At 37.1% G+C, this 27,520-nt stretch overlaps 5 protein-coding genes across 5 annotated transcripts; 2 read left to right on the top strand and 3 right to left on the bottom strand.

Annotated features, from left to right (window-relative positions):
* Window positions 1-194: 194 nt before the first annotated feature.
* On the bottom strand, window positions 195-9,164 carry MONOS_6131p1 (uncharacterized protein; the record flags this gene model as incomplete). The annotated part of the gene is made up of 1 exon (XM_067876339.1): window positions 195-9,164. One exon carries the CDS (start codon window positions 9,162-9,164, stop codon window positions 195-197), a length of 8,970 nt encoding a protein of 2,989 aa, XP_067725965.1.
* A 745-nt stretch (window positions 9,165-9,909) lies between these two features.
* On the top strand, window positions 9,910-11,666 carry MONOS_6130 (putative acetoin utilization protein; the record flags this gene model as incomplete). Its single annotated transcript, XM_067876338.1, has 6 exons — window positions 9,910-9,928; window positions 9,990-10,056; window positions 10,120-10,266; window positions 10,350-10,604; window positions 10,738-10,987; window positions 11,193-11,666. The coding sequence occupies 6 exons, from the start codon at window positions 9,910-9,912 to the stop codon at window positions 11,553-11,555; spliced, it is 1,101 nt and encodes a 366-aa protein (XP_067725964.1). The 3' UTR covers window positions 11,556-11,666.
* Window positions 11,667-13,571: 1,905 nt separating this feature from the next.
* MONOS_6129 (uncharacterized protein) lies at window positions 13,572-17,535 on the bottom strand (the record flags this gene model as incomplete). Its single annotated transcript, XM_067876336.1, has 2 exons — window positions 13,572-14,353; window positions 14,463-17,535. 2 exons carry the CDS (start codon window positions 17,533-17,535, stop codon window positions 13,572-13,574), a joined length of 3,855 nt encoding a protein of 1,284 aa, XP_067725963.1.
* A 286-nt stretch (window positions 17,536-17,821) lies between these two features.
* Window positions 17,822-21,277, top strand: MONOS_6128 (uncharacterized protein). Its single transcript, XM_067876335.1, has one exon. It carries the CDS (start codon window positions 18,042-18,044, stop codon window positions 20,991-20,993), a length of 2,952 nt encoding a protein of 983 aa, XP_067725962.1. The 5' UTR covers window positions 17,822-18,041; the 3' UTR covers window positions 20,994-21,277.
* A 106-nt stretch (window positions 21,278-21,383) lies between these two features.
* MONOS_6127 (uncharacterized protein) lies at window positions 21,384-26,503 on the bottom strand (the record flags this gene model as incomplete). The annotated part of the gene is made up of 2 exons (XM_067876334.1): window positions 21,384-23,640; window positions 23,738-26,503. The coding sequence occupies 2 exons, from the start codon at window positions 26,501-26,503 to the stop codon at window positions 22,213-22,215; spliced, it is 4,194 nt and encodes a 1,397-aa protein (XP_067725961.1). The 3' UTR covers window positions 21,384-22,212.
* Between the last annotated feature and the right edge of the window lie 1,017 nt (window positions 26,504-27,520).

Raw genomic sequence — 27,520 nt, 5'->3', positions numbered from 1 at the left:
AACTCTGAGAAGCATAAATAAATGGTGTTTCTGAATAAGAGTTACCTTTTGGATCTTGAATGTCTGAATCAACAATACACTGAGCAAGAGATAATGATCCAAGTTTTTCTACAACAAAATAGGCAATTTGAGTCTCATTGGCTTTTTGATGATAGAATGAGCATGAAGCAACACTGAGCAATCCATCTGTCACTTTAAATACATAATTTACATTTGATTTCGTTTGACCTTCTTTTTTTGGGTAATGCAAATATGACTTCTGAAGAATCTTTAGTTCCTGTAATAGTTACTGTCTTTGTTTCAATTACGAGATCTGTCTCAAGAACTTTTCCTTTTTTCACAGAAATCACAGAAGAATCGCTCTTATGCTTAAGAACAAAGCTCAATGTTCGGCATTTATCTGGGTTCTCTTTTTTCGACTGCTCATCGAATATCTTTTCGCTAGGGGATAAACATTTTGCACTGTCAGATGCATCTTTATCCGAAACAGCAACAATTGCAAAGTCAAGAATCATATCCTTTTTCTTGCAATCGCCATCAAATACACAAGAGCTGATATCTTCTCCAACACTGCAATCAAAAGACTCAGCATCCTTTTCAGCAGCAGTTATAAAGCTCCAGTCAAATTCAATTAAAGTAAAGCGAGGTTTCGAAGAAGAAGAATTACAACCAGATACAATGCCATTCTTTAAGTATGAAGTTGAATGAGTAACATCACAGTCGCAAACATCGTTGCCTTTAAGCAAGCAGGGCTTGCCATGTTTAGATGTTCCAGAAGCAGAATTGTTACTGAATGAGCAATTCTTCATCTTTAAAGGCGAAGAGCCGTTGAGGAAAATGGCTCCTCCGCAGGATATCAGCTTTCCATATGCATGGCAATTTGTCAATTCACAGTCAACAGCCTCCACACCATTCATGCACCCACTCAAAAACAAAGCACCACCTCCAAGAAATGAATCACAACTATAAAAGCAGCATTTCGAAATATTCACAGCGCAAAGCAAAGCATAAACTCCTCCACCTATTCCAAGAGAGTAGGTTTTTGGCTTTGAGGATAAAGACTCCACTTGTGCTGTGCTGAATTCTCCTGCGACGCAAGATGTGAATTCAGTCGTTGAGATGACTATCGAAGACGATTCAGCGGATAAGGCTCCTCCAATAGAAGACGAAGAGCATTTATCGAAGGATGATCTCTCAATCAAAAGATAACCTTTGAAAATGTGGATTGCACCTCCATATGTGGACCAGAAAGGATCTTCATTGTCATTTTTAATATGTGTTGATATATCAGCTGCACCATTTCCGAGAGGCCTTGATAGCACTCTGCACTTTATAAATTTCGCAGAAGAAATGAGAACATTGGCTTTAGTTATGTTTATTGCTCCACCAGTCATTGATGAGTAGCATTCACTGAATGTTCCTTCGTTGATCACTGCCTTAAATTGCCCAAAAAGAGAAAGCGCAACACCTCCGCTCCCACATTTGATAGCGTTTTTATAAGAGTTTGCAAAATTCTCTTCAGATTTTATTTCCATATTTTGATCAAATAATACTTCCATGGGTTGTTGAGAAGCTCCGAAGCAATTGCTGAAAAAGCATTTGTCGACATTAACGAATATGTTTGTATCTTCCGCATTATCTAATTGTACGTTATTTGATGAAGAACCAAGCTGAGAATAAGACACACTCACTTTAGAGGGATTAACAGCTTCGCATCGAACGGCTCCGCATGCTGTGTTAGTTGAAACAAATTCTTTAAAAATGCAATTGAATATTTTGTGAGAACTGCTTTGTGCTGTTTTAATATCAATGAAGCTTCCACAAACAGCATCTGTATCCTTGTTCTGCATTATTGGATCTTGCGATGCTATCACTTTCATTTTTCGAAATACTGAGTTTGATACAGAAAGAGAAGAAGTATTTCTGATACAAATGCATCCACCGCATCGACTTGCAACCTGACATTGCTCAAAATTGCACTTCTCAATTACAGCTGACCCAGATGAAGCGCTTAGAAATACATTGCAAAGAGGAGGAGTATTTTCAATGTGCTCGTTAATGTTCATTTGCATTCCATCAAATAATAGTTTATTAGCAGGCACAGTTACGTTGCAGTCCATAATTGTTAATTCACTGTTTTCTGTCAATTGAAGGAATGAGAAGCCATTTCCAGAAAACCCTCTGTTGAATGTGAGATGATGCATAAGAACTTTCGCTTCTTTTTGTATGCAAATCAATGCTTCTTGTTTTTCTATTCTCTTTGACGATAACAACTCGCTGTTTGAATCACCATAAACTGTTATTTGCGTAGGCTGATCATTGGAACAGTGAGAACACAGCTCACTTGGTGGAACAATCAGCAAAGCACAAGACTCGTCCTTCAACACCCCATTCATCAAAAACAGAATAATTTTTTCTGGTTTTTTCTTTGATTTGACTTCTTCAAGCATGTCTTTCAATGCATAAGAGAGAGATCCGCAAGGCTGTTTCTCTGACCCACAACCTGCTTCGTCTTTTCCTTTGACATCTTTTGTTGAGTCATCTCCAACAATACAACGCATAATCTCTTTCTTCTCTTCTTCCTTCTTTACTTCCTTCTTTTCTTCTTCTCTCTTTTCCTCTTCCTTCTTTTCTTCAATGCTAATTTTTTCTTCTTCCAATCTTTCTGCTTCAAATTCTTCCTTTTTCATTTCTCTCCAAATCACGCCTTCGACTGATCCTCCTGGAATGACAAATGAAGGTTGCTCAGATGTGGAAGTGCAATTCCGAATGTTGTTTTTGTTCCAAAACTTTTTATGATTCGGACAGTCATCAAAGACATCATTTCCTCCCTTTTGTGTATTTTCCCCGAGAGAAGAGAAATCTGCAGTATTGTTTCTAAATCTACAATTGTTAAACATCGAATATGAGCAAGTCTTAACTCCGGTATACACAGCTCCGCCTCGTCCGTTGCCTTCCGCTTTGCAGTTAATAAAGCTGCTGTCAGAAATGTTATACACCTTTCGTGAATCAATGAATATTGCTCCTCCGTCTCCTTTCGATCTGCACTTTCTGAATTCAACGTTGCTCAGCACCAAAATCGACTGGCTGAATGTTCTGTGCCATTCAGACAGAGTCGCATATTGCCCGTTTATCAAGATGGCTCCTCCGGACATGTCTGAAGTGCATCCTGAAATTGAAGATGTGGACATATTCAATTCGCAATTGTACAAAAACAACGCCCCGCCTCCAAAAGGAGTTTTCAATTCTGGAGTGGCTTCTTTGTCATTCGCACTGAATTGAGAATATGAACCTTCTTTTGCGGTCGATTTGCAGCGAGCAAAACGAGAATTGGACACAATCAATCGGATGTTCGCATTTTCGTTCAAAATTGCCAGTGCACCTCCGTTTTCAGCTGATGAAGAGATGAAATTGCATGAAAGAATGTTCACCTTCACAAGCAAAGAGAAACTATCTGCATTTTGAACAAGACCGAAAGAGTTGTCTAATCCAAAATTGGTGTTGGCTGTTTGACCAGCCTGTGGAACAGATGGGAAAACAACCAAAACGCTTCCTCCTTTTGCCTCTTTCGAATTCGATGAGCAATTCTCAAAGTGGCAAGAAGAAATAGATATTGATTTAGAAATATGTTTTTCTTTGTCAATTTTGAGTGCTTCAGCTGCATTTAAGCCTCCGCTTTCAATTCGGATCACTCCTCCTCCGTTTTTGTTGAAAGGAAGTGTTGATGATGGAGCATTTGAAAGCTGCTTTGAAGAAATGAATGCATCTTTCACAACTTCAGAATCTTTTTCGTTTGATTTTTCATTGGTCTCAGTCCAGCAGCTATTGAATGATGACAAAGAAATCTTAATAAAGCCAACACTGTGTAAAGTGAACACTGATGCTGATTGATAATGCTCTGCTTCTGCTTCATTGTACTTAGGTGATGGAGGAATGGAAGTTTGTGATATTGCTTTAATATTCGAAACAAGACAATTTGATATATCAACAGATTCAGCTCCAAATACAAAAATTGCGCATGGTGAAAAAGAAGCATTCTGAGACAAAATATTTTTTGATGAAGAAAGTTGCCCAAACGAGGAAGATGGCTGCTCTTTGTAAGTGATGCCTCCCATTATCAGTGTAGATATGCTTAAATCAAATACATCTGAAGCAAGCACAAATGGAGTTCCAGATTCGATAAGTTTGTTTTTTCTTCCGTTAAAGTTTCTAAGAACATTCGACGAAGGCATTTCATTCAAAACTTCGACATCTACCAAAGCCAGAGCTGATTTCTCTTTGGCGACAATCGCTGCTTCTTTGAGTTCCATATCATTCTGATGAACAAAGGATATCTTCGTTACTGTCAATTTTCCTTCTTCGATGCACAAAATATAAGACAATTGATTGTTATATGATTCGCTGATCTTTTTTGGCAGACTAAAAACAACTTCATTTCTCCGTTCCACATTTCCAGAAATTGATACGGACTTACTCTTCACAAGAATATCTGCTTCTTCAACAATTCCTTTGTTCACAAACAGATCTCCGATTGCGGAAACTTGCTTGACAGCAAAGGCAATTGTATGGCAGCTTTTGATTTCGCGTTCTGTTTCAATTTTGGCATCGTCTTGAGACAATTTCACGCAACCATACTCATCTTTGCTATCTTTATTTTGAGGATCAATAAATGCTTGCTGTGCTTCATAGCAAATTGAGTCTTTCACCATTATTCCCTTCTTTATCATTTCAGCATCTTCTTCAAACGCAACACAGCTTACATCAGAAGCTTTTATCAAAGTGTGGCTGATGTCTTCGTCCAGAATACCCACGCAAAAATGAGGCGAAGGAGAACTTGATTTGCACCCTGTAAAGAACACTGAAGAGTCGTCTTTTGCCTCTTTTTCCTTTTGTTCTTCAGACGCATTCCTTTTCTGAGTCTTCCGCAACATCGCTGCATGGTGCCACTCGCTGTTAAATATGTCGTTTCCTCCAAACGCGCTTTGCTGTCGCATCAAAGAAATTCCTGCCAGGTTGTCCTGCATCCTAACATTCTCAAACTTCGGAATCTGAGTCTTTTCAATGAAGATAGCTCCCCCTCTTCCATTCAGCAAATTACCTGTGGAAGAGTTTTTGAATATGCAATTTTTTATCACTCCCCCGTTTGGGCGTTGGCTTTCCAACTCCATCATCAGCTCATCCTTTCTCCGGATTCTCCATGCTGCCTTTTCCGCTTCTTTTTTGAACATTCCTTTCTCCTCCAGATCGGCTTCCTCTTTGTGCAATGTCTCCAAAACTTTGCTCATACGCCTTTCATCTTCTGCAAGAGTTGACTTGCTTTGGCCAAAGAATATTGATCCACCAAAATTCATGCTTAAGCATCCGTCAAACACACAGTTCTCGAAATGAGGCCCATTACTCATACTGCTCAAGCAACTTATCGCTCCTCCGAATGCTGTTTGCAACTGCTCCTCAGTCTTCGCTGCCGCATTTGAAAAGTTACCTGATTTGCATGTAGCGAAGTTGCAGCCCTTCAAGTCAAACTGTTGGCAAAGCTCTGTGCATATCGCTCCACCACTCGAACTGCATGCGCAATTAGAAAACTTCACTTCTGTGCACGTAAGTCTACTTTTCGTAGCATATATTGCACCTCCTCTCGTCTCTTCCACATCGCCTGATTCCTTATCTTTATCTGTTGTCTCAGAAGAAGAATACGGAAGATTTAGGTAGCATGAGTTAAATTCACAGTTTTGAAGAAGCACATCAGCATTGTTCTGCAAGAAAACACCGCCTCCTGTGATTGATGCCTCACAATTCCGAAAGATCGAATTACGAACTTCCGTTTTAAAAGGCCCGCTAAATGTGACTGCTCCTCCGCTTCCACCTCCCACGACCCATCTCCATGGCAACGAAATCTGAGGAACCTCCGGAACATTAATCACCGCCTGCTGCTGTGTAAAGCAGTTGTAAAAATTGCAGTTGGAAATTTTGACTGGCGACTCGCTGCGAGGCAGCTCAATGAAAACAGCCCCTTTGCTTATTCTCAATCTTCGCTCATCAATCCGCTGAGATTTTGCCAGTTCTCTTTCTCTCTCTTTCTCTTCTTCAGAAATTGGTTTCTTCCTCTTCTCTTCTTCCTGCTTCCATTTTGCTTGCCTTTCCTTTTCTTCTTCCTTCAGAATTGCCTGCATCTCAGACTGGTTTTGAACTGTCTGCAAAACAACACCGGCCGAAGAGAAATTGCATCTTTCGAGTGTCAAATTGATGGCAGCAGAAGACGACTGAACACAAACACAAGGAGACGATGCCGATCCAAAGCAAGGAGAGTTGCTTATGCCAGTCTCGTCGTAATGATATTTCGCATTTTTCTCTTCTTCCTTCAGCGGCGTTGTGGGCTTGTGCTTCTTATGGACGCTGCTGAATGTGATGTTCTCGAGAAGCACAGACTGTGTGTGGTGGAGGAACACAAGCGTTGCTCCTCTCCAGTTGCGCAGGCTCATGTCTTTAAATGTTGTCCGGCTGATCGATACAGTTCCTTCCGTCGTCAGCAGAAACGTGTTCATCAGAGAGTAGTCATTCGACGCAACTGAGTCGGGATGTCGTGATTGGATCGTGCAGTCGCTAATTTCTATGTGCCCTTTTTCCTTCATTCGAATAAAGACGAATTCCTCTTTTTCAAACTGCCGCAGCAAATACACAGAATTTATCTTCAATTGCGACATCTCCCACACTTCAAACATCACCTGCATATTGTCTGCCACTGGATTAGACAAATGATTTGCGCTTGAGGCAGCCAATTCCAGTTCCTGCACCTTTTTCAATGAAGAACACGATTCAATTGTTGGGGTGATTGCTCCCTGTGCCTTTGTGATCTCTAGCAAAACTCCCGTTTTCTTTTTTGTTTCTTCGTCAGTCCACCCAACATTGATAGCACACACTTGATCCTTAAATGCCCCGGTCAAAAGCATCAGCCTCACCTCTTTTCTGAGCCCCATCGCTTTCATCTCCTCTTCGGTTGCAAAGTATTCGGGCTTCTCAACAGAAAGGTCACGATGCAGCGACTGTGTCAAGCAGAATGAAAACGAGGCACATGCTGCTTCTGGGCTCCCTCCACAGCCGTCGACATCTGCTCCGTTTCCATTTCCTGTAAATGAATTATGTTTGTCCTCAGACTGGGTCGCCTTGCCATTTTCAACGGATTTAGTTGCATTCCCAGCAGCTGCAATAAAGAAGCTCATTCGATGCTTTGCCTTATCAGGCAACAGCACGTCTCTGTTAACAAACTCTTCATTTGCATTTGAAGTGAATTGAGCCAGATGCTCAGAGAATGAGCCTTCAGAAGCAGCTATCTTTGCAGCAACAAAACGCGGGTGTGCAGACGAGGACGAACAGCTGACGACGGTGGAGAATGTCCAGTGCCTCTTCCTCGAAGGATGTGCACACATGTCGACAATGTCGTTTCCAGCTGATGCGTCTCCCGAATTCTCAATGAAAATGCAGTCAATCATTCTGTTCAGGCCAGAAGTTGCATTCGACATGAATATTGCACCTCCTCGGCCTGGCTTTTCTTCTCCACTAGCATTCGTCATTTCCCTATCGAAATGTTCATTCTCAGCTGTATATCCACCTTTTTCGTCTTTTGAAGTGCACTTTTTGAATGAAATGTCGACCAAAGTGAAGGCAAGTGGTGTGTCATAAAAGAGCCCGCCTCCATCGCCAACACTGCTGCAATCAGAAATATTGCAACTGTTCATAGAAAGCGAAGCTGCATACAGCATGTTTGATTTATCTGATTCTTTTGAATCTTTTGAATCTTTGGAACACGAAAGAGAGGAAAGAGATAAACAGCCTCCAACACCTTCAGAAGAGCAGTGTGAAAAAGAAGAATAAGAAATCTCCAGCTTTCCAACGCATGCGCTGATTGCACCGCCTCCAGCCACCTGCTCTCCGGAAGATAAGCTTCTGACACCATTTGCTGACCCGCCGTTTCCTTTCACGTGGCATCCAGAAAACTCTGTCTGCTCAATGAGCATGCTGACCAGCCCAGCCGCAGACTGCTCGTCTTCGCTGATTGTTTGCTGTGTCGAAGCAGAGTTTGGCAGGCAGATGGCAATAGCGCCTCCAGCTTTTGCTGATGTTGTGTTGATAAAGTTTGAGCTTCGGATAGAAATTTCCAGGAATGCATTGGCGATGGCATTGGTTCTTTCAGACTCTGCAGCGTTCAAGTTTGAAGAAGAAGAAGATGATGAAGTCGAAGGTTGAGCAAACGGCGCTATGATGCACACAGAACCTCCTCTCCCGCTTTTCTCTGAAGCACAGCCAAGCGCCGAAAGGCCGATGAAAGAAGAATGCAGAATTGTCAGCTCTCTCGTTGCTGGCATGCTCTCTAATTTGTCGCTTGAAGTGACTTCATACGAGTTGCTGTCGATGAATAAAGCGCCTCCATCAGATGAACCTGCAGGCAATGAAGATGCTTCAACTGCAAACAATGACGAATTCACGAATATACTGGAACATCCAATGCAGCAGATCATTCCGCCTCTTCGTATTCTCAGCTTATGTGATGTCTCGGCTTCTTCATCGTTATTTTTATTGATCTCGTCAAAGACAAGCATCGACGATTTGATATTCACCGCTGTGTTCTCAAAGTACATGATTCCTCCATCAATCACCCCAGCTTCGCTTTTTTCATCACCCTCGTTTTGGCTTTTTGCAAAAATGCATTTCTTAACTGTAAGCGAGTCGATCGTTATCATATTGTTTATGTTCTTAATTCCAACAAATTGAATTAATCCTCCTTTTTGAGCTTCAGACGTCATCAATGTACCAATCTGACATCCTGTGATTGAACATGAAACGATATCTATTTTTTGCCCATCGATTTGTGTGGCAGCTTTCTGTTCAGAAGATTTCTCGGAAGATTTTAGAAGAATAACACTGGTTGAGTTTGTTGAAGAAATATCGGAAAACTCAACGTTCAATAATGAAAGCTTTGAAACTACGTCATCACAAAATATACAAGATCCAGTTGAAAATCGGAGCTTGGACATGCATACGTCTAAGAGAGTTGACGAGGCATTTGAAATTACAATGACTGAAATTGAACAATAAAATTCGTCTTTTGGAATTATATTACATCTCTGTAAAGCTAACGTAGAACTATTTGTTGTAAAAAACAATGACATCTTATCGGTTGCGCTTTCCGGCTGGGAATGGATAAATGTTAAATTTTCGCATTTTGTAGCCCCTGAACTTATTGTAAAAATAGCTCCTTCTTTGTACTCTGCAGAAATCACTGATTCATTCCTATTTTCTCCAGTAAAAATAACATTTTCTGTTTATTTTAAAGTTTGGATCATTTAATTTGCAAATTAATAAAAATTCAAACTTTTTGTAACAACGTTGGATTCAATTGTTTCTCCCTTTAACACATTATATTGTTTATGTTCTGGGTATATGTGAACTGCATGTGTCAGTGATTTGCATGGATTTGAAGAATCTTTGCCACAATCCGCTTCTGTTGTGCCAGTTGGTCCGATCACAATAACATCTTCATTACTGCTTGTGAATCGAAATAATTCTGTTTGACTTTTTGAGCCAAATGCAAAGCAAACAAATAAATAGACAAAAAATCCAGAAAAATCCATAATATTGATCTAACCCGTATGTGTATGATGCAGACAAATTTATGGATTTCTGAACACTTTTTTGAGCATAGGGGAGAGAATCCACGGTTTGCACAAAAATATTTAAATATGTTAGTATTGTGCTGATATTAGATTTGAATGCCCAGAGCGCTTGGAAGCAATTGTGTCCAGTTTGAAGGAAAGCGGATTGTTTGAACAATGTCAAATTCATGAAGGTCAGCGGGGTCATGAAAAAGATATATTACTTTGCCATACAAAAGAGCATCTAAATCGGATAAAATCCATGACAATCCATCAACCAGGTATTTTTTATCGTCAAATTTAAAGATATTATTAATTTGGAAAATATTTTTTTAATAAAAGCGCTTTTTGAATACATCAATAAAACTCAACCAACAACAGATGGTCCAGATTTGTCGTCCGATTCAACGTGTGCATTTTATAAATTTTAAGAAAAATTAAAAAACTAGAAATCAATAACATTTTTATTAAGATATATGTGCCAATCAAGTTACGAATCTAGCTTATGGGCCATAGGAAGTTGTATTGAAGCTGCAGATATTATGCTTCAACACTTTATCGATGAGAATGCCAAGCCTGAAAATTACTTTGTTCTTTGCAGACCGCCTGGCCATCATTCGTGTGAATGTTTATGAAATTATGCAAAATACAATCAAATTTATTTTTTATGTATTTTTTATATATTAATTTTATATGAAACAGTGAATCAAACACTGCTCAGGGATTTTGTTTATTTAACAATATTGCTGTTTGTGCATCTCATTTGCAAGAGAGATTGAAGTCAATAAATTCAACAGCCACTCATGAAATACCAAATAGAGTGATGATATTTGATTTCGATGTGCATCATGGAAATGGAACAGAGAAAATATTTTATCAAAGCAAAGATACTCTGTACATTTCTACTCATCTTTTTGGAGATAAGAGATTTTATCCATATACTGGATCAATTGAAAGGTTAGTGCAATACAATTTTATGATTTATTGTCAAGCATAAGTGAATTCTTTCAATAATTTTTTATATTTTCATTTTTTTTTTTTGAACATATAAATATATATATGAAACTGATTGATGTTCTAAATCTCTTAGTACTGGGAAGGACGAAGGTGAAGGCTTCAACGTAAACATTCCACTTCCGTGTGTTAACTGTGGGGATGAAGAATTCTTAATGATTATAGATGAGATAGTTATTCCACTTGCACAAGAATATTCTCCGTCATTTCTGCTTATTTCAGCCGGATATGACATAATGGAAGGCGATTCCGTTGGAAGGATGCTAGTCACTCCAAAGGGAATACACGAAATGGTCTCAAGATTACAGCACATTCCATCAATAAAAGTACTCATCTTTTATTTTATTATTTTATTATTTTATTTTTATTTATTTATTTTTCTTCTTTCCTCAATATGAAAATTCAAACATATTTCTGTTTGCATATCAATATATATAAATACCCTCTCTCTTTCTTTTTCTCTTTCTCTTTCTCTTTCTCTTTCTCTTTCTCTTTCTCTTTCTCTTTCTCTTTCTCTTTCTCTTTCTTCAGAACCAAGTTTTGTGTGTGTTGGAAGGAGGCTATTCGCACAGCATATTGGCAGAAGGAGTATGTGCAACAGTTCAATCGTTGCTGCATCAGCCTTTTATGTCATTCGATTCATTGAAGCAAAAGAAAATGTGGTTGGTGAAAAGAGCAGACAATGATACAGGCAGTGGTTCTGATGAATTCAAAGAAAAAGAGGAGGAAGAAATGGACGAAGTTATAAGAATTAATCCTTCTGTTAAAAAAAGGGTGAAAGATGCTGTCAGCGGTGCAATTTGTAAAGTCAAAGAGATTCAAGGTAAATATTGGAAATGTTTTTCAGCTGCTCACAACGAAGCGTCTTCTTCTAGTACTCCTTCATCTTCTTGAAAAAGGAACCATTTATTTTACAAGGTTTTTTTTTTAACATCATTCTGAAAAATTGAGATTATGATTTTTATTTTATGAAAAAATATGAAGAAAATTAACATCCACAAAAAATTATATTTTTGATGTTGTGATTGTTTAAACGAAAAAGAATTGCAAAACAGCGTGGGATTAAATAATAATAACAGAAATATCTTTTAAAACAAAAATCTCAATACCTTTGAGTTCTTACCACTTTCTTTAATAAAACCTCAACTTATCATAAAAATAGAATCTATAAAAAACGAAAAATTAAATAACATATAAATTTAAAATTTTGAAAATCAAAAAGTGCCAAATTTCTGTCTTTTCAAATAAAGATGATGAAAAACTTAAGATTTCATTTTGGAAGAAAAATATTTGAAAAAATTCAAATGGCTGATATGTGTGTCAAAAATTGTTGAGCGTTAAAAAAATAAGAGTCATCAAAGTTCTCGTTCTGACTTATGCAAAAAAGAAGAAAATGTTCCCCTTGAATTAATTCCTCTTTTCTTTGTTGAGTGGATGAGCAAAATAATTCAATGTCAATTGGATTTGAAGAAAATATTTTTGTTGAAAGATACAATGTTAGCGCAAGCATGTAACGCAGCTGTAATACTGACAAATCATTTCTAAGTTCCGCAACCTTGAAATAGTTGAAGCACAATAAATCCAAAAAAATTATGCTCATAACAATTTCGTCTCCGCTAACTTTCAGTTTTTTAACAGCTATTTGCTGATAAAAAGAAAAAATGAAGTTTTCAAGAAATTGATGATCTTTTCCTTCTTCCTCTTCTCCTACAAATTGCACTTTTTCTTCATCAAAATTTATCTTTTTCTCAAAGAACTTGTCTCCAAGATGGGGTAAGCCAATTGCATCTTTATTTTTCGTTTCAACTGTTATTCGACTTGTTTGCAAGTAATGCAAGGAATTTGCAATCCAATGAGCAATCCGTTCAAAACTCAAATAATGATATGGTGTAACATAATTGTACTTTTTCATTCTCTCTTGCCTCTGTTGCATAGGAGGAGGAGATAAAGAACGTCGGAACTTAATCTCTTCCATGAAATTTCAAAGTTAATTCAGTTAATTTATTTAACAAAATATTAATAATATGCGTTTTCAATAATATTATGGAAAAATCATTTTTTTAAAAGGAACAAACACACATGAAAAATTAGCTAAGAGTTATTTTCAGGCAAATAAGTTTTCATGAAATTTCATTAATATTTCAGAACAAAATTGAAATTTTTCATTTCATTTCTTTTTCATAAACTTTTTAACATTTTCTGTTCACACAAGTAATTATTCATATTTCATGACCTTATTTAATCCTGAATGATGCACTGACTTTTGACTTGGAAATTTCGGAAAGTGAATAAAGTGGCGAGAATTGTTGCTTCAGAAAAAGCTTTCTAAAAAAAATTACAAACAAAAACCCAATAAATAATAGAATTGTTTTAAAGATAATAGTAAGTTGTTGTCCAAAAAATACAAGTTATTTGTATGTGATTTATAGATCTTTTCAATAGAATTGATTATTCTCTGAGACAAGAGTCAGACTGAGAATTTTGACTCGTCAGTGTTGCATTTAACATAACTGAAGAAAATACAAGTCAATGAAAATTTTGCGTAAAATTTTGAAATGGAATAATGAACAAAACCAATTTTGATGAAATGAAAAAAAGTTTTCACATCATTCATATGTTCTCAGTGAAAAAAAAGCGAAAATAAAAAGGAAAAAAACTATCACTTTATTAGCGCAATGGTTGCTCTGGTTGTCATTATCAAATAAATGCATAAACAAATGACATCATTCCATTTTCATTCCTTGAGAAAAAGACAATAAACAAAGCAGAACAGAAACTTCACTCATTTTTAACATTTGTATTAAAAGAAACTTATAAAAATGCAATACAGCTATAGTGAAAAAAAAATTAATAAATAAATAGATATTGCAATTGAAGGAATCAAATTCAGTTTCAAATGAATTCATTCTTTCACAAGGCATAGCCAACCATGTCTTGAGTCACATCATCACTTTCCATCTGTATCTTCTTTCTCTCCTCATCCAAAAGAGATTCCCTCGCCACAATTCTTTTAAAGTTCGACTTTTTCCACTTCTTTTTGCAGCAGCCACAGAACAACTTCCCACTAAATATAAATTCCACCACAGGAATCAGTTTCCCAATGTAGTTCAAATACACAAAAGTTCCTCCCAGCGCGGTGATCAGACCAACAGCCGACGTCTTAAATGACCTTGTTGTCACAGCGACTGTCTGCGACAGTTCCACATATATATCCACTCCCACACTCAGTGCAAAACTGATATCTTCTCTCTTCACTTGTGAGCTTGGTTTAATTGATATTTTGCTTGCTTCGTGACCCATCTGCACAATATGCTTCCACTTGTTCTCCTCATATTTACTAACCATCAGCTCAGCAACAATCTGTGTTTGATCTCCACCTTTGAAAACATGCGATGAATCTCCATCTAAATGGCTTTCTGCCTGTGATTTGTATGTTGAATCAATGAAAAAGTACCCTTTCTGCTTCCTTATTCCAGAATCCACCGAAATAAATGCGTCTAATCCATAAAATAATGCATCTTTCTCCTTTGAATAGAACGAAAGAAATTTCACTCGTCGATCAACTGCATCAGCACTGATATTCTCTGCTAAAAGTTGAATTGTGCAGTCTGCTGTTGGTGTGAATAATTTGTTTGGAGATGGAGATTGAGAACATATTGGCTCGATAGCAACCGGCTCAGTGGGACAAATATCTGAAAAAATACATTTTTAAATATTTAAACAGATTGATGATGTTTCAAAAAAATGAAAACAGGAAAAAGCAATTGCATAAAAATTGTTGTCAAAAAATCGAAGGCAAACTTATTGGATCATATGAAGTCTTTCCAATACCAAGAAGCGGAGAGCATTCGCCTTGCGCTTCAATTTGCTTATCTTTCGCATCCTTTACACATTCGCCTGAATAATCTCTCAATCGAATTATGAGCTCCATCTTTTTGTTGATGAATTTATCTAGCGTTATGTTCTGGATTTTTGAGTCAATATAAATTCGATTCTCGAGTGTGTTTATCAAAAAGAATAGCACAATCACAGCCGCAGCTGCACCAACCACAAAACAAATGCCAATAATTGAAATGCAACCGCCGTAGCTCGTCTTCTTCACAATCTTCACCGCTTTGTGAGTTTTTTCGTCAAGATTGCTCTTGTACGAGTCTGAATATTGATCTAATTTATACAACTTTTCGCGCGTTGGCAGGCAAAAACATACAATAGCCACAATCAAGCCAAGTGTCAGTGAAACCCCGTAAAATAAAATTGTGAACATTGTTTCTTTATTTGAATTTGGATTATATGATTTCGGCTGTTCTGTGCATTCAAATGGCTTTCTCTGCAAAGTGTTCTTGTCTGAAGCTGATCCAACAATACAACTGTTATTCAAATTGCATTTTATGCATTCTTTGCTTCCAGTTTCAGGCTGAAATGTTCCATCTTCACATGGAACGCATGCACTTATTGATGCTCCAGATTCCCATAAACTAGTTCCAACAGGACATTTTTCGCATTTCGTTTGATTGAAATGTGATGAATATGATCCGTCTTCACAAAAATCGCATTGTTTTTTGCTTTCACTGAAGAACGATCCTGGTGAGCAGCCGGAAAGGTGATTCTTCAATTTGATTCTCGTAAGTTTATTTGTGGCAATAGGCAATGGTGTCATTCCTTCACTCACCGCGTAGCCACCGAGGCAATACAGCGAATCAATCATGAAAGCGCAACTTCCATGCACCAAAGGGAAATCTTTCTCTTCTCTGCCTTCGCCATACTTGTGCGTGGCAAGTTTGATTTCTCCGTATTCATCGAAAGTGAATATAGAAAGGTACGATTTCTTTGCTATTCCAGATTCTTCTCCTCCAACAATAAATCCAACTTCTCCATCTCCAATAACAACTCCAGAGCTTCCTATCGGACAATATGGTCCTGATAAGCTTGCCCATTCATGAAATATACCTGTGATTTTTAGTGGATGTGCTTGGCATCCTTCCATGGGATTTTCCCCATCATCACCTCCGCAAACAAATAGATGAGGAATTGGCTGTTCATCATCTTCTTTAACTTTTTCATTCAAAACTTTCGACCTGTTCTGAGTAATTTTTAAATGTTGACGATTACTTTTGTTGCCATTAATTAAATAATCTCTTGGAATTATGCTTTTCACAAAAATAGTTGGTCTTTGTATTTGATGCGCATAACCATATATTTCGAACCACTCTGACGTAGCAAAATTGAATGTCCAGACGCCACTACATAGATTCTTGTTAATATCACAACCTCCAACAATATACAGAATTGACTCATATATTGTTGCGCCAGAACGGCACATTTTCGGTGGCTTTTTCTCGCCTTTCACTTTTATCTTCCTCCAAGAATATGTCTCTTTATTATACTCCCAAAGATCATTGCTCATCGTTAGAAAATCTCCGTTGCTATCGTAAGTTGCTCCACCAAACACAAAAATTTTTCCATTCAACGCGACAACTGCTGCTTCTCCAAGCGAAGGTATTCCTTCGCTTTGATATTTTGATATGTCTAACTCAAACCAAGACATCGCCTGAGGATTGAATTTTTTGTTCAATGGAACCATTTTGTTTAGCTCGGGATTGTACCCACCAATGACAGCTATTTCTCCATTCACTTCAGCAAGTTGATGCTTCAGTACGGGAAGTGATATATCATCGGCAATTTGTGAAAGAATATCAACATGGTTGCTTTGAATGCTACGAAGAAAAGCGAAAGAAGCAGATGCGTTATTCAAAAGTTCGTGCATACATCTACTATCCTGAGATGTTGCCCAATCTTCTTTATTCAGAAAACAAATTTCATTTGATATGAATGACTGGATTTTTCCACCAAATGCATAAGTAGTTCCTTCTTCATCCACAGTACACGAGGTCCCCACGTATCCGATTGTCCAGCGGTAAAAGTTAAATGAAACAAGAGTAGCATTTTTAACAACAGAGTTGAGTCCAGCTGCTGTAAGATTCAAAACAAATAATTTATCTATCGGTCTTTTAATTGTCCCTTCTTTTCCCCCCCATATAATTCCGAAGCATTCCGTTTCCGACACATAACTTGTAAAACCAGATCGATAAATTGCTCCATTAAAAGGTTCATCAAAAATCATTTCAATTAATTGGCAATCATCAGGATATGATATGTTTATTCTGTAAGCGCATGGTTTTTCTTTAATATTACTTGTCAGTCCCCCAAAAATAAACAAATAGCTTTTAAATATACACGCTCCTCCATCTCGCATCGGAGGTGGATTTTTGGTGGGATCATTTTCGCGCAAGCAACGCCACAAAAATGTCTGTTTGTCCAGTTCCCATATGTCATTTAATAGTCCATGAGATCCTTGTCCTCCAAAAATATAAACATGAGATGATGTTTCTACCTTGCAAGGAGCAAATCTCTCGCAAGGTGTTCTTCCTGATTGCGGGAAGACTTCCCAAGAGCCCCTTTCAAAATTATATGAAAGCAACTCTTTTGATAGTCCACGACTACTAAAACCTCCCCAAACATACATCTCATCTTCAACGCAAAATGATACGCACATGTATCGGTCAGGAAGAACATCAAGAGAATAGGTTGGCACTATATTCCACAATTTCCGGTTCAAATCAAAAAAATATGAATCTTTCATGACAATTCCATCACGATCCCTTCCGCCTCCAATGAACAGACCTTTTCTTTTTGAGTTGTTTATGTACTGGATAAATGAGCCTTCACGAGGATAAGGAGGAGAACCAGTGTTTGGTACGCTTTCAACTTCTTCCACCAAATCCAAATCTTCAGAGATAACAGTTTGCACAAAAAGTACTACAGAAAACAAAAATGCTGCTAAAATTTTATTACTAATTATCGTTGTAAATTGCATAGAAATTTTTCTTTAAAGTAATAAAGCTCAGTTTTTCAATTCAAACATTATGTTATGGGGCCATTTCAGCATTTGGGACAGAATTCTTTCATTAATGAAGATTTCAATGATTTGTTCCGAACTTTTTCTGCAATCGAATGATTGAAATTCAAACACTATCGTGCAATATTAAATTTAGTAATATAAAAATTGAATAAAATCTTTGAAAGAACTGCGTGGAACAAAATTCATAAAACAAAAAATTTCGTCCCATTTGTGACAAAATCTTTGCATTTATTAAAAAAATTCAAATTTGTACCAATTTTTTTCTCCATCGAATCATGATAAGTCTAACATTCTCAAACAAAATCGAAAAAAAATTTTGAAAAATTGAGAAAAATACAAGAAATAATTGAATAGAATAAAATTTATAACGCCAATAATTTTGTTCCAAATAACAATGATAGATATATAATAAAAAATGGAAATGATCAATATATTGGCCTTTTTTTTCACATAAAAGTGCTATGATTTGGCTTTTATGCATGTTTTGCTGCACCTGCAATAGAAATTACACGGGCAGTAATAAAGGTCAAGCAAACAATTTCAATCGAGGAAAAGAAGAAGCACTACAAAAAGAGAATATAATTAGTGTTTTTGAAAGAATTGATTATCCAAGGCAGAATTTCGCAATAACAGAACAAGAAAAAAATGAAATCGTTGAAGAAGAGGACGATTGCGCAGCTGAGAAAAATGAAAGGGAACTCGAAGAAGTTGCAAATAAAAACATCATATTTGAAATGGAAGAACCCTCAGAGGTGCGTGACAAAATTGCCAAAAAAGAAATGATGCACAATGAGGAAAATGAAGTGGATGTGGATGGAGAAAATGGAGTTGATAGCGAAGAATGCGGACAAAATGGAAAAATCCCATGCAAAACCATTAAGAAGGCAGTGGAACACTGCAAGCCAAAAAGCACACTTACAATTTACACTGCAGAAAGTTGCAATAAATATGACTTTGAGCCGATTATTATTGAAGGAAGCGAAATCAAAATATGGATCAGGAAGTTTACAGACAATCGAATTACAACAGCTTTGGACGAAAATAAAGTGCAAGAAGGAGATGCATTGTTTAATGTGAAAGGAGAGGGACACTTTTACATGTACAGAACAGACATATGTGTGGATACGAATCGAAAAAGCGGTAGAAACCAGGGATTAATTACTGTGGAAGGAGAAGGGTCAGATGTGGAACTGAACACGTTGGATATCGACAATATAGGTTCTGAGAACGTGCTGAACTGCATTCTGATTCAATGCAAATCAGGAGCATTGAAGCTTCAAATTGTCAAGATCTCACAGTTTAACTCCATTAATGCATTGATATTTGCAGAAGCTTCTCAAAAAGTTTATGCATATGATTTGACTTTGGAAGCAATATCAACACGGAGCAAAACTCAATCAGTCATCACAATTCTGGGGAAGTGCAGATCAACATATTTTGATAATTGTAAATTTTCAAATTGCCAATCGACAGAGCACAAAATTGGAGGAGCAGCTTATTTGGAAATCTGGAATAAAGAACATTCTTATTCATTTTACAACTGCCGTTTCTCGAATTGTTCGTGCAAAAGTGCAGATGTGAACATTGGAAAAAGGAATGAGCAGCAAAATGACGAGTCAAAAGGAGGAGCAATATATATTCGAGTGGCCGATGAAGCAACTGAAAAACTGAAGTTATCATTAAAAGGGATGACAATTTCGGAATGTACAGCGGACAAAGGGAAATATATTTTTATATCTCTTCCAGCAGGAAAAGAACAGATTGACGAAAATCAATTTTCTTTTGAAATGGAAGGGATATATGGGAAGTCAAATTACTTATTGCTTGAAGATAGGAAAGAAGGGAGAACAATCGATCTTTTGGCAGACGAGAAAAACAGACTGCCGTATTATTCTGCAAATATTTATGTGGGAGGTGACAAAGCAAGTAACGAGAAGTCATGCGGGCGAAAAGAAGAACCGTGCGATATGATCAGCACAACCATAAAGCACAATTTAAGATATAATTATTTGACACTGAATATCATTGAAAGGGTGCCTGTTAATGAACCATTGTTGGGTTTTCAGCATGTCAGAATTTCATCGATATCAGATGCTTTTTCAGTGTCATCCACAATAACTGATCAGAATAGAGGAACACTTCGAATTGGAACAAATATGGAAGCTGGAAAGTCGATTGCGGTGTTTGGGGAAAGAAACACCCATGTTACACTTCAACATTTTAATATTGAATATCCGGATGCAATTGAAGGAGAAGCACTCAATTTGATTCACGGATCATATGGACTGACTATCACTGATGTTATCTTCAGACCGTGGTACACTGGATTAGAGGGCGATAATATTCTTGGAGGAGAAGGAAAGCTTCTTCCATATAAATTGATTAAGTGCGACGAAGTAAGAGGAAATATTACGCAGCTTACCATTTATGGGAGAAACAGAAACATCACAAGAAAAAGTCAGAGTGCAAGTTATGAAACTTACAAGAGACTCTCAGTAATGGAAGGTAATCTTGAAAAGGAGAGAATTGATCAAATGAATGAAGAGGATAAACCATTGTGCTCTTGGGATTCAGGGCTATTTTTTCTGAATTTTTCGTTTATGACGAATGTTAATGACAGTAAATTTATTGACATTAGTGATGGTGTTTTTTATTCATTGATATCGAGTTTGAATCTCTATAATTGTAGCTTTATTAACAATCATCCAGTTGATCAAGAATGGGAAAAATATCCATCATTGCGTCACAACATTCGATTCGATGGAGGTGAGGGTTATTGGACTAATATACACTCATTGATGCCTGGAAGTGATGGATTGGATGGAAAGCCCTTTGGAATGCAATCAAACAGAAAGGCAGGTGGAACAGCAGCTGAAAACATGGAATCATATTTCTTTTCACCAAATTTGAAGAATATCACAATGAAAAGAAATGAAATGTGCAATAAGAACGAGCAACATGGCAAAAATGAAAATGAGAAAGAAATTGAGGCAGTTGTGCATGGATCGTATCTGTTTCCTTGTGGGCTGACGTTAGAAGCTTCGAAAAAAAAGAAAGGAGAAGAAATGAAATGGACAAATTGCCCTGTTTCAGAATATACAAATGAGACAGAAATGAAAGTGAGAATTCCTTCATCTTTGTTAGAAGTGGATGACTACACGTCAGTGGTATGCCGCTTGACATATCCGAGTGGAGTTATTAATGGAGAAAACAAGCATTCTTCAAATGTTATCTTGGTGAAACAGAAGAAAGACGATCCAGAGGAAATGCCTACCACACATCTTGTTGTAATCATTGTTTCTACAATCGTTTTTACTATTGTCGTGGTGGTGATTGTGATAGTGACTGTTGTGTGTGTGGTAAGAAGAAAAAAACGAAGGCAATACACAACAATCAATGATGTGAAAATTTGAGATCGATTTTTTAATTTGTTAGTGATTGTATAGTTATGTTTGCTTTAAGATTATTAAGAAGTGGTTAGTTTATTTTTTTTTTTTTTACATAAGGATTTTTTGTTATTTTATCTTTTTAACTTTACCTCATTCATGAAGTTTTTGAATTTACAATTCATATGGAATATTTTCAAACATATGATAGCATTGAGTTTATATTTTTCTTCTTTTATTCAGAAGAATGTTCAATTGTTTTTGTTTTCCCTTCGTTTTTCAGAGATTGTTAAAATAGGAATATTATTATGAACATATTTGATTTTTTTTTTTTTTTTATGAAGGAAAACTTTTGTTAGAGTTCATAACCACATAAGATCAAGAACAAAAAAAGAAAACTTCTTTTACAAAGGAGTCAAATTTTTAAAATATTAAAAATAAAAATCAAAAACAAACAAATAGGAATGCGGTTCTTAACATGTTCACAAAACAAAATTTGAGAAACAAATATTATCGTTTAAAAAAAAGACAAAGGTATGAATTGTTATTGAAAACAAAAAGCGTACAAGTGCAGAATACATAAAGCAGTGCTACATAAAAAAAGTGATAATTTGTTTGAAACAATTTCGTTTAATAATTAATGATCAATTGAAATTTTTGATAAAGAAAAGATTTAAAAAAATCTAAAATGTGCTCAGATAAATAATCACAATGCGCTTTATCAACAAAAGGAAATGTTGTCTTCAAGCGAAAAAAAAAACACACTTTTATTTCATAAAAAATATTCTGGAAATAACAAAATAAAAAGAAAGAAATATGAAAAGGAAATAAATGAATGTCATATTCAGTAAGAAATCATTGAAAGGTGGTATAACTTGCGGCAAAGTGATACAATGCAAGTCATTATTGCGATTTTAACACATCAAACTTTTAGAAGTTCTGCTGACTGGATAATAATTATAAACAATCAAAATTTTCTGTAATATTTCGAAAGATAGTTAATGAGAATCTTTTTCAATTCATCAAAACTAAATTTTCTGATTAAACTCACTAAGAAATAATTAAATTTAGTCACTTCAACTTTGTATATCGTTTCTGAAACAATTTGTGATTAAGAGGTCGCAATATCTTTGTGAAAATTGTCGATTTAATTTTTGAAGAATTCTTCATTTGCTTGTGTTCAATTTCATTGCAAAAGTTGAATAAGCCCCTTTCTTCTTCCAATTATTATTATTCAAAGAATGTTTCATTGAAAGTTATTTTTTGCCAAATCCTGTTCAATCAGTTCCTCATCTTCATCAGCCAAATGTTTATGCGCAGCCTCATTGCCTTCAATGTCATCGGGCTTTCTATGCTGCTTTCTTCGTCTGGGTGCTTCAATCTCTCTCTTAACATCTCTCGAAACTTTTCCATTTTTCGCTTTCCTTTCTTCTCTTTTTTCTTTTCTCATTTTTTCAACAGCCACCTCTGGATGCAACTTGACCCTCACCCGCGTCTGGAACTGCTGATCGGCTGTTTTATGGGCAGCTCTGTGGTTGAGCTCCTGTTCCTGCCGCTCGCGCAGCCTCTCGAGATACGTGTGATGGTGCTGGAGAGTCGGGTCCAGGGCTGCGCTCGCATCAAGACCTGAGAGTGTGCCTGATGCAGCTGTCACATCAACCCCAACCGCATCGTGCACGTCAAAGCGCTGCAGCCCTTTCATCATGGCGCTTATCGCTTGCTTTATCGCCGAGCTTTTCGCGTCTGGCCCATTCAGCTCAACAATAACACCAACTTCACTCTCTTTTGCCTTTTTCCTGCTGTTGTGCTTGATGTCCATCTCTTCAGCACTTGACTCAGAACGAGAAATAATTGATGATGATGAAGATTCTGCGCTGCTGTCTTCATCGTCCTTTGTTTTATGTCTTCGTTCTTTTTCTTTTGATTTCAGATCTAATTTTGGCTCTTCGCTTACACTGCGGCTGCGGCTGCGGTTTGAACTCTGACTGCGGACGCTCCACGATGAATAAGGCATTTGACTCGAGTCTGCAGACGGAGAGTCTGGAAGATGAACATCGCCTCCTGCTCGAGCTCTGCCTCTTTTTGCATGCTTTTCTTTTGAATGCCCTCTTTCGTCTCTGCTTTTCTTTGTTGATTTGCTTTGAGCCAGAAATTCGGGACTTGTCTCCTTTTCAGTTGACTTCTTAGCAGTTGCATCAACATGATGGTGCTTTTCAGGCTCTAATGGCAATTCCGCAGAAGACGACTCATATTTTGATGTCGAGTTTGCTTTCTTTTTATCGGCATGTGTATTTTTAAGATCTTCATCTGGATAAAACTTTGCAGTCTGCTTTGACTTGTTGGTGTGCTTCATTGTTGCTTTATCTGGATATTTGTTGCTGAGTGGATGAGATGACTGAGATGACACAGATGACTCCATTGACTGGGAATTGTGATTAGCTCTGTGCTTCTTTGAAAGACGCTTTTCTGAAGGATCTCCAGCCTCAAATACATTCTCGTCTTCTTTTGAAATAACAGAGCCCAACAGTTCGCTTATATTCAAGGCTCCTTCTTCCTTCTTAAATGTTTCCACAATTTCGTCCTTCAAATCGAAGTTGTATTCCACATCGTCAAAGTCATCTTCTTCGATCGCATTTTGATCATCTGCCACAACAACAGGTGCTTTTGGAATCGGCTAATAAAATTAAAGGCACGAAAAATAAAGCAAAATGCACAAATTTTAAAATTATCATTTGATAATATAAAATTTTTGACATAAATATTTAACAAACCACATATTTCACAAATGTCTTAGTTCCTTTCTTCGGCTTTTTCCTTCTAAAAATTAAAACAGCAGCAAGTATCCCAATTGGGATCACGACAAATGGCGGGAAAATAAAATATCCCCATTTTACTAGTGATGCTTCAATAATGTTCTGATACTTGCGACCGTTAATCACCACAACCATTAAATTTACAGGGTTGCTGTATGAATCTTCACCAAAATTAGAGACGTTTTGGTTGTGGTTGCTTTTCTGCTGGCTAATTGTGTTCATTCTATTCAGCTGAGAAGGTCGTCTGCCTCCAACATTCGATACAGACATCAGATAGGAGTTTTTGAGCGGATCAAACCATTCCATCTCAACAGTCGCAAATGATATGTTCGTCTGACTTGTCAGTGGAGGCGTGAATTCAGCAACAACATCGTTCTCATTTGCTGTTCTGGTGGTGCTTCCAGCTGCCCTTTCAACAAGAAGCTTAACAACAAATGAGAGCGGGTAGAAGCCTTTGCCAACTATTTCGTAGATAAACGCTTCTTTCTTCTTCACATCGATATACATCGTCGCACTGTTGAGCATAGGAATTGGCAGATCGCGCGGACGAAACTGTGTTGGATACGTCATTCGGCACATTCCATCACTCAGCAAACCAATCGAATGTGAAGCAGCATGATCAGATGCATAGTCGCTGGGGCTCTTGTTGTTGAGAGTTAGTTCAGTAAACGCCAAGTTGGAATTACCGTAGCATGTGGAAATTAACTCTTTGTCGGAGAAATTCCCAATGTTGAAATAGCAATGATAAAACGATGACTCAGTTGCTGTCACATTTGAATCCTCGATGACTAAAGTACTAATTCGTGAATGAGTAAAGCTGCCTTGAACAATGCTGCATTGAGTGTTATAAAAATAAATGAGTCCAAATCTGGTGGTTGATCTTAAATTTCTATTTGCTGGGCACAAAATAGCGCTGCCGGATTTAACAGGCTCTTCTTCTTCAATTGATAGCCCTTCGAATATCGTCTTTTCTATCGTTGCTGTTGAGCTGTTGAAATAGAGCACATTTCCGAAGCACTGAGGATTAGCAAAAAGAGAGTCGCTGATATAAGCGCATGCAAAATGTACTGCAATTGCAGAGCCAACATACGAATGGAAAAAAGAAAAGACGCATCTTTCCACATTCAGCACCCTTTGATCTTCAACAGAACTAACACTTTCCATCCATTCTTTGCTCGCCTTCACGAAAATCATGCCATGCTTTGTGCAATCATCAATAATGCTTCCGACTTCGCTCGCAGTTTCAATCATTCCATGGAACGCAGCTGTGCAGTTGAGAAAATTCGTGTTGAGAAAAGACACCTTCCCAGCAGTGTCCCCTGGAAGAAGCAATGAAAAATCAAGAGATATCATGTTTCTTGATTCACACATACAGCCACTAAAGCAGCATCCAATGTATTGAACGCTAACTGAAGATATTTTAAAATCCATAAGAGCTCCTGTGAAAGGCGAATCTGCTGGTAGAGAACTGCAGCAGCTGTCGTAAACGCAGCCTCTGATCAAAATTGCAAAGGAAGGCGAATACGAAATTGGTGCACTGTCACCTGAATCTTCTGAAGGCATTCCAATAAACAACGGCGCATTAACAGTGCTTATTTGACTGTAGATGCAAAACAAAAATTCAGCGTTTTGTCCGGGTTTGATGACAGATTCCCTCACTCCGAAATTATGAAACAAAGATCCATTGTGGGTATGAATATCGTGAAATGTCACATTCTCAATGAAAAAGAACCCGTTCATTTGGAAGACAGTTTCCAGCATAAATGGAGTTTGATGTGTAGTTGATGATTCTATTCCTGAGACAATCACGTCGTTCATCCAGAATTCTCCGAACTCTCCGCGAGAATTAGCTCCGCCGCCAATCCTAACAAGACCTGTTGCTGTTGCCACAGGCGAAAGCCTCAGCTGCAGCTGACTAAGAAGCAAAGACTGGCCAGGCCCAGTTTCTATCATAAATTGGTCTGTCGTTGCCACTGACTGAATAACTGTCTGCAACGAACCAGATCCAATAATTGTTATTGGATTGGTGAAGCTGTGCGTTTTAGCAAGGTTAAGTGGCTGAATTGCGAATTGCCCTTGATCTACAATAATCGTTTCGACTGCATCATCTTCAACATTCACGTCAAACAAATGCTTGAAAGAGACGCAGGGAATATCCGCTTTTCCACATTGGATGCCATCTCCATCTGTGCTGATGCTCCTTTTTGAGATGTAGAACAGTTTCGAAATGTCACGCGGTCCGATCCCAAATACAGAAACATCGTTGAGAAACAAAGGATCAGTAAAATATGTCGGATCACCATCAATTACATACTGAACTCTATTCTCATTGGTTGTGGTGGTCATGCATCCACTAAAACTTCCATAATCGTAAAACGGCAACTCGTATGTATAAACGAAAAACATATCCGTACCAAATTGCGCAGTATTTTGATCAAAAAGACATTTATGCATCTCACATGCAACAGATGCAGATTTTTGATCAATAAACACTGCTCCACCGCATTGTGAAGCTGTATTAGATATGAAGGTGCATCCCTCCAAGCTAACAGAACTGGATAGCGTTGGGGCAATTGAAAGTGCTCCCCCGTTTGTCCCAGTCAATGAAGAATAATAAGTATTATTACATATCAAGTCAACTGATGATAACTTTTTTGAAAAAAGTCTAAATCCTGACGTTCCACGTGAAATATCTTTTTCTCCAAAAAACCTACAAAAGCACATTAAAAAATTACATTGTCTACCAATCGAATTAGTAACGCCACTGTTAGGATTTAATGAAAATGATAAAGAATCAAATGTGCAATTGTAAATCTCTATTGGAGTTTCTGCAGTTTGAAAAATCCAACCATTTATGGAATCATCTTCATTATCACTCGCAATAATAAGCCCCATCATTTTACACGGAAATTTCCCCAATAATTCTATCATTCCAGTTGAATTTCGAGGAAAAGGCAGCAAAACATTTTCACAGGTCAATGTTGCGCTTTCTAACAAAAATAGCGAAGGTTCATAAATGTTTGAAGTGAGCGTTGAATTGAATGATGATATGAGAGTCAGTGAAATGTCTGTTCAAAGATTAAAATCAGATTAATTTAATTTTTATATCAAAAAGAGACAGAGTGATAGAGATACCTTTCAATACTATTTGACTAGAAAACTCGAATTTTCTCCTGAGATTTATGTTAAAAAATCTACTATTTAATTTTTCTGAGCGAATAAATGTACCAAGATCAGGATCTGATTCTTTCAATGAAATTTCATGAAATCCGCGACTGAAATGAATAAGTGTGCACTGTCTAAATGAAACAAGCAAAAATGTTGCAAAAATCCAAAACAGCAGCATGTTTCCAAGTCACAAGCTGCCTTTTATTAACAAAAAATTTTTTTATGTTTGTCTGAAAATGTTTATGGTTGAAAATTCCAAAATATAAACAATTCGAAGAATGTGAATAGCCAACCTAGTTGCTGGTCAATATTTTTGGTTTAGCATATATTACAAGTGATTTTTCATTTTTAATTCTTTACGTGAAAATCAAAAAAAATAGTCATCTTCAAATTCACAGTTTTCTCTCTTTCTCACTTTATCAATTTAAAGTTTAAATTTTTTTTGTCAAGCTAATTGTTTTTGAAAAATAACAAGGAATATTTTTTTCAAAAGAGTGTCATTTTGCGGGAGAAACAAGTAAAGAACTTGATGAGCGTTTATAATGTGCTGATTTTTGGAGAAAAAAGGAAAAA

Source organism: Monocercomonoides exilis (genome assembly GCF_001643675.1).
Source record: "Monocercomonoides exilis strain PA203 chromosome Unknown scaffold27-1312184, whole genome shotgun sequence".
Lineage (NCBI taxonomy): Eukaryota > Preaxostyla > Oxymonadida > Polymastigidae > Monocercomonoides > Monocercomonoides exilis.
The sequence above is the reverse complement of the archived record's forward strand: the minus strand, read 5'-3'. Positions and strand labels throughout refer to the sequence as shown.

What these genes read in the sequence shown, in the direction of transcription:
- MONOS_6128 (XM_067876335.1), top strand. Translation starts at nt 18,042, where the DNA reads ATGATTTGGCTTTTATGCATGTTTTGCTGCACCTGCAATAGAAATTAC.